Raw genomic sequence first — 6,602 nt, 5'->3', positions numbered from 1 at the left:
GGGGCCCAGAGGAAAGGGGGGGACAAGCTTTTTAGTAGGGCCAGCTGGGACAGGACAAGGGGGGGGATGGCTTGAAACTAAACCAGGGTAGGTTTAGGCTGGATCTAAGGAAGGAATTCTTTACCATGAGGGTGGTGAAACCCTGGCAGGGGTTGCCCAGAGAGGGGGTGGAGGGCCCATCCCTGGGACCATTCCAGGCCAGGTTGGCCGGGGCTGTGAGCAACCTGATGTGGTTCAAGGTGTCCCTGCTCCTGCAGGGGGGTTGGGCTGGGTGACCTCTGGGGGTCCCTTCCCACCCAAACCATTCCATGATTCTATGATTCAGATAAGTCCATAAATGGTTAATAAAGACTTTTGTGCCAACAGGAAAAGCTTGCATTTTATAGAGAAAGACGCTGCGACATACTCCTACCTAATTCTGGCTTGTGCGAGTAAACAAAATACAGGTGACTGACTTTTTTTTTATATTTTTCCTCCCCCCTAGGTACGAAGCAATGGCACTTGATAAATCACCTGCAGCCAGAAACATCTTACGACATTAAAATGCAGTGCTATAACGAAGGCGGTGAAAGCGAGTACAGCAACGTGATGATCTGCGAAACCAAAGGTGAGCGCCGGCCTAGCGCGTCCAGCCGGGGGTGGCGGTTTGCAGCGCGAAATCGCCGCTGCGTTGAGGTTGGTTTTTTGCAGCGCAAGAGTCGGCCGTGACGAAGACCGTAACTTTCTGGAATGTTTTGGAGGATTGTTTTGTCTTCCGAAGCTGGGATTGTTTTGAGCATACGGAAACCGATACGTTGTGCTCCCGAGAGAGGCTCTTAGCAAATCTCTGCAGATTTGCCAGGCCTAAGAGATAATATTGTTGTCCTGGGTTGGGTTTTTTCTTTTTTTTTTTATTGTGCTGATAGCCTCTCCCTAGGAGACAACCATGCTCCTGAGGATGACAGAATTGATTTGTACGTCTGTTTTATGTCTTCGGGGCTCTGTGACGCGTTGTATAAGTGCAGGCCACAGCAATTGATGGTTATGTTGGCTGCCTCCATCACTAATCCTGCGTGCCTCTGGCACAAAGTTTGTGCTGTTCCCTGGAAGTGTCAGATACGGCAGTCGCATTTATTTTGCGAAGGATTCCTGTCTCCTTTAATCTCTAAAACCAAGTAAGGCTGTGAAGGGAAAATGCAGACAGCAAACTTCAAATGCAGCGCTACGAAAAAACATTTTTTAAAAAAAAGAGAAAAAACCCTCTAGGAGCGGAAGCATCAAAATTTAGCTCAGTTAGTAGCAAAGCCCTCAAAAAAAGGGCTAGGAGCTGCAGGGCGCCAAGGCTGGGCGCACGGTTGGCCTTCCTCCTGCAAGGAGTAGAACTTTCTTCCCTAATTTTAAAGCTGGCGATGTAAGCTGCCCTTCGTGCCGACTGCTCCTTAAAATGCATCTCCTCCAGGCTCGCGGGGGTGACCCAGCTTATCCAACGTATCTGCGTGGAGGTGCTTGCGAATCTCTGACCAGCTTCGCTCCTAAGCCAGGCACCTCTTCTGGGTTTTTAGCGCCAAATGGAATGAATCTGAGCTGTGGCTGTAAATTTAATTCCCGGGTTAACTAGCATCTCGTTTTCGGTGATTTTCTGTTCAGCTCTTAGTATCTTCAGGAGTATGGTTTTGGAAATGGGGTTAAGGGGGTTCACACCAGATAGAAGTAGGTCATCTGGCAGCGGTTAGGCGATAGAAATGCACGTTGTGGTTTTTCCTGACCTCAGAAGTGGAAAGATTTGCGCTCTTTCAAGTCAGGAGCTAGTGCCATTCTAGCCATGCGTACGGCGAGTTGCTCGTTAAAGTTTCGAGTGACCTCAATGAGAGGGTTAGCGAGCTGGATAATAACCATTTTCCAAGGCAAATAGTTATTACCCAATAGCAGTTGGCCTTCTCGTTACAGGTTTTAATATTGACTTGGAAGCTTTCTCTTTGAGGCATTGGGATTCTAACTCAGCAGTAATTACCTTCGTTTCGTAACAAAAACACATTCCAAAAACGCATTTAGCGAACGTACCCGTCCTTGTCTCTCATTTCATCCAGTGAAACGCACGCCGGGAGCATCCGAATATCCAGCGAAGGACCTGAGTACGCCACCGAATCCCCCCGACCGGGTTGGGGGAAGCGGAGCTGGGCCTTCCAACGGCCCCGTTCGGAGCAGTGACATGCTGTACTTGATCGTGGGCTGCGTCCTTGGGGTGATGGTCCTCATTCTCATCGTTTTCATTGCCATGTGCCTCTGGAAGAACCGCCAGCAAAACGCCATGCAGAGTGAGTTGTTTCTGGCTTCCCTTCATGACGAAAGTATTATCGGAGCAAAACTAGTAACGTTCCTGTGACGTTTTATGAACGGGAAGCGGTTTCCTGTTGTAAGCCAACTGGCATTTATTTAGGGACTTGTACTTTCTAGGCGTGCCTTGGGTGAAGATGTGGGGTTTGGTTTTTTTTAAGAGCATCAATGTCTCCGTTTCTTTGTGTTGACGCTCACTGCGTTGCTGCACGGTTGTGCTGCAGTTTCACCCCGAGAAGGGTTTGTGAAATTCCCAGGCAAAGTTCCTTCAGCTTATGTTGAACTTCAAGCACCTGCACAGATTTTTGCTGATTGCAATGGCAGAACTTGTGTATAATCACAAGGACTCGTTAAAACGTGGAGACTTAAAGCCCAGATCTCCCTCTCTTGTGTATAAGAAAAAGAGAGAAAAAGAACTTGCAGCACTTGGAGGACAAGTCCCTTGTTGCCTCTCATTCCCTTCACAGTAAAACGGAGTTCAATGTCCAAGTCTTTTAGAGAGTTGTTAATAAGGAAAACCCGCCAGCGTGCAAGTAGGAGCCTTGAGCGGACGCGTTGGAGCTTAAGCGCGCTCTGCAAGGCGCTCTGTACCCGATTCCGTGCCAGCCGAATCCCTTCAGCCATCCCTTCTCTGATCCTGATGCCGACATCAGGATCCTGATGACGACATCAGCCTTGCTCTTGCCACAGCCTGTGGTTATTTTTAAATGGCCTTACTCTCTGACAAAGAGGAATGAAACAAAACTTCTTGTGAGAGATAAGGTAGTGTCTTCAGCTGCGGCCCAGAGATATTTTCTGGAAGGAGTTCGTAGCAGATAGCAGAGGACCTATTGATTACACAAAGGGCCTGGTTTTAGGGTGCTCTTCATGGTGACTAACGTCAGCCGAGTCCTTTCAGACCAGCGTTCCCAGTCTGTTCTCCCGGATGTGGCTGTTTTCCATTTCTACATTTGTATACTGAGCACTGAGATACTACAGTTAATTTACAAAAGCTGTAGAAAGAGAAAATAAGCTTCTTTTGTTTCTTGGAGACGCTCGTTTAAGTTCTCCTTTGGCAGTAAACATGCTTTCAGGGGTAATGTCTTTTGCAGAATATGACCCTCCTGGCTACCTCTATCAAGGGACGGATATCAACGGGCAAATGATTGAGTACACAACCTTACCCGGCACGAGCCGAGTCAACGGCAGCATCCACGGAAGCTTCATAAGCAACGGCGGCCTCGGCAACGGCTGTCCGCACGTCCATCATAAAGTTGCTAATGGAGTTAATGGGATCATGAACGGAGGAGCCGGGCTGTACCCAGGGCACACCAACTCCCTGTCCAGGACGCACGTGGACTACGAACATCCCCACCATCTTGTGAACGTAAGTTCTTAACGCTGGGCGGAAGGCTCAGCCTAGACCTTGGGATTTATTCAGAGGTTGTGGAAGCAGACTTAATTCGGGTGGGGGAAACACTCACCCATTGATAACAGCCAGTTCCACTAAATTACTTATCCCAGAGGAAGCAACTGGGCTGATATTTCTGATACAAACATCATGGTTTTCATTTGAGAATATCAGATGACAGCAAGAATTCCACTTACTCTGGGAAATCTGCCTCTACCCTCCTCCTAACAGCATGTAAGCTCTGAGAATGCTTCAGTCCTGGGCTGAGATACTTTACTCGTACATATGGTATTTCTCAATCTTCAAGTTAAATAGATTTAATTATAGCTGCTTATTCTGCAGCTTTATGGATCACCCGTTTTTCCCCCACCTGTTTCAGATCTGTAACTCTAAGCAATGCTATTAATTATGGCAAAGCACGAATGTAGCAGGAGGTTCCATAAAATAAAATGCCCCATACATCTTGAAATGCAGCAACGTAATAACGCTGTCTTTTATTTTATTTTATTTTATTTTATTTTTTCCCCCCCAGTCTCTTGCTTGTGACTGAGACAGGCTCATTTTTTTGTTTTGAAATTTAAAATAAAATTAAAACCTAATTTAAGTCTGGGATCCAGCCTTTGTATGCTGTGGAAAAATACTTCATTTGCTGAAATGTGTCCCGTTTCCAAGAGAGAATAATGATTTCATTATTGTCTATGGAAACAGATGGCTTGCATTCAAACTTACTAAACTTACTCAAAACTGTGAACATTGCCCAGGAAAACTGAAAGAAAAAGTTCAAAAGTCTGAATAACCCATGCTGTTTCTGGAGGGAAAAAAAATGGGGCTATTGTTTGTGTTAGTAATTGAACACAAGCACTTTGTTTTATTGAACAACAAATTAGCACTTGCACAGTAGTTGCCACTTCAGTTAACTCCAGCGCGGAGTCCAGACCAGTTGGTTCTTCACCTGATTCTCTCTTTGGGTCTGCTCACGTAGCGAGAAGCGCCAGGTTTTTTTGGTTGCTTTCAAGAGCAACCGAGGCCCAAGCCGTGGGTGTTGGACCTCTTCAACCTCCCCAGACTCCAGAAGCCCCCAGCTGGACAAGTCCTCAGGAAGGGAGGATTTTGCAGTGCTCAAAAGCTTGCCCGTGAGAAGGTTTGGGGGCTTGCCTTGATGTTTTGTCCCTCCTATTTTGTATGGTTTGGTTTTGGTTTTTTTTTTAACTTCTTATTTTTTTGGAAGGAAGGAAGCGTGCATGTGGTAACACAGGTCTCGGTGCTTGGAGCTCCTCCGAGCCGCGAGATGGGACACGCAGCGCCGCTGTCTCGTTGCGAATCATTGATGGGGTTGGGGTTTTTCTTCCTCCCCCCACCCCATGTTTGAGAGAAAGTTTGAGTCACGCAATCTCTTCCCACGTAGAAGGAGCGGGACTGGCACACGGGGTGAGGCAGCACAGAGGAACAGGATGTTCTCATCCTCGTTAGGACTCTCTTTATTGTTTCATTGATTGGGCTAAATGAGGAAGAGAGAAACTGGCCAGGATGGCAATCAAGACTAATTAGGCATTTCCTCAGTGCTCCCTATCGCACCGAGAGGCCTCAAAAACTTCAGGGTAAGCCCTGTTTTGGCAGAAATAGGCACCGTTAGATGTTACCTACCACTTGAAACCTCAAAAATCAGGTGAGCTTTCCCAAACGGGCTCCCCTCCTGGAAGGCGGCGAGGTAGCCCGGCCCCGCAGCGCCGTTTTCCAGCGGCTCCCGCATCGGTGTCCGCCTGGTCCTTAACAATGAGGTATGTGTTAATCTGGGCATTTTTACTCGCTTGTAATGGCCCCTCCAGCCAAAACCAACAACACAAAATCCCTCTCACCCAGAGTCATTGCTGGCTAAGGAATTACCCCATCTGTAAAAATATTAAATGTTTCAAAAATCAGTGTAGCGAGGTAAACTGATCTAATCGGAGTAATTGCAGGAAAGTGGGATGGGTTTATGTTGTGACATCAGCCCTGCAACTGTAATGCTCCGTCTCCCCAAACGGGCACCGTTTGCTAACGAACAGCGATTTGCTTTCATGTCTGTCATCAGTGTTAAAAATAAACATATTTACAGCGTGTTTATTCAATTAAACCTGAGCGTATTAAGCCGAAAACAGACCAGGGAAATTACCACATACTTGTCTAAGCTGCCGTTATTTACTTTTCTTCTGACACACAGGCTGGCAAAGCCCCCTCCGCCCGGCTTTGTACAATAGCGCAGTGTTGCGCCCGCCTTGCGGGGGCGCGGATCTGAAGATTGATGCGGTGACTGGGGCTTGGGAACACAGCGACGGGGCTTGGAGCTGGACCCCCTTCCCGGCGGCGCTCGGAGTAGCGCCTGACCTTAATTCTGTGTCGTGTTGTGTTTTTTAATCCCTCCTGCTGCAGGGCGGCGGGATGTACACGGCAGTGCCGCAGGCTGACCCCTCGGAGTGCATCAATTGCCGAAACTGTCGGAACAACAACAGGTGACGTGAGACGGGGGCGAAGGCGGGGGGAGCCCCGCGCGCGGCGTTCAAGCTGGGGCAAACAAACGCCGAGAGCTCGAGTCCCCGCCGAGGGCGCGGAGGAGCTCGGTGTCCTCTCTGGGATGGAATCAATCGCGTTACTAAACCCCCAGAGCTCGTTTTGCTCAACGCGTTCCTCCGATGCGCTCTAGGAAGCGAGGCAGGTTGGGCACTGGATTATTTTTTATTTTTTTTTTTAAACCGTATTTCCTGTGTTTTCTTCAGTTTTGAGATAACAAAATCGTTCCATATGGAGTTTGTCAAGGAGGATTTAATTGCTCTTCTGTATTTTACATTTCCTGCCGTTCTCTTAAGCAGAGCCACGAACCAGAGTCGCGGCTTCGCTTCCACGACGCCCCTCCTCCTAACAC

The 6,602-nt window shown here is 48.0% G+C and overlaps 1 protein-coding gene across 1 annotated transcript in view; it reads left to right on the top strand.

Moving 5' to 3' along the window:
• CDON (cell adhesion associated, oncogene regulated) overlaps positions 1-6,602 on the top strand; it is a 39,044-nt gene that overhangs the window by 24,334 nt on the left and 8,108 nt on the right. Inside the window, exons 13-16 of the mRNA XM_035897491.1 lie at positions 485-607; positions 2,067-2,294; positions 3,405-3,679; positions 6,113-6,192. Coding sequence (XP_035753384.1) covers positions 485-607; positions 2,067-2,294; positions 3,405-3,679; positions 6,113-6,192 — 706 coding nt within the window. The remainder of the gene's footprint in view (positions 1-484; positions 608-2,066; positions 2,295-3,404; positions 3,680-6,112; positions 6,193-6,602) is intronic.

This window comes from Egretta garzetta, unplaced genomic scaffold (genome assembly GCF_000687185.1).
Source record: "Egretta garzetta isolate BGI_Z169 unplaced genomic scaffold, ASM68718v1 scaffold207, whole genome shotgun sequence".
NCBI classification, from domain to species: domain Eukaryota; kingdom Metazoa; phylum Chordata; class Aves; order Pelecaniformes; family Ardeidae; genus Egretta; species Egretta garzetta.
Note: the sequence above shows the minus strand (reverse complement) of the source record. Positions and strands in the feature narration are given on the sequence as shown.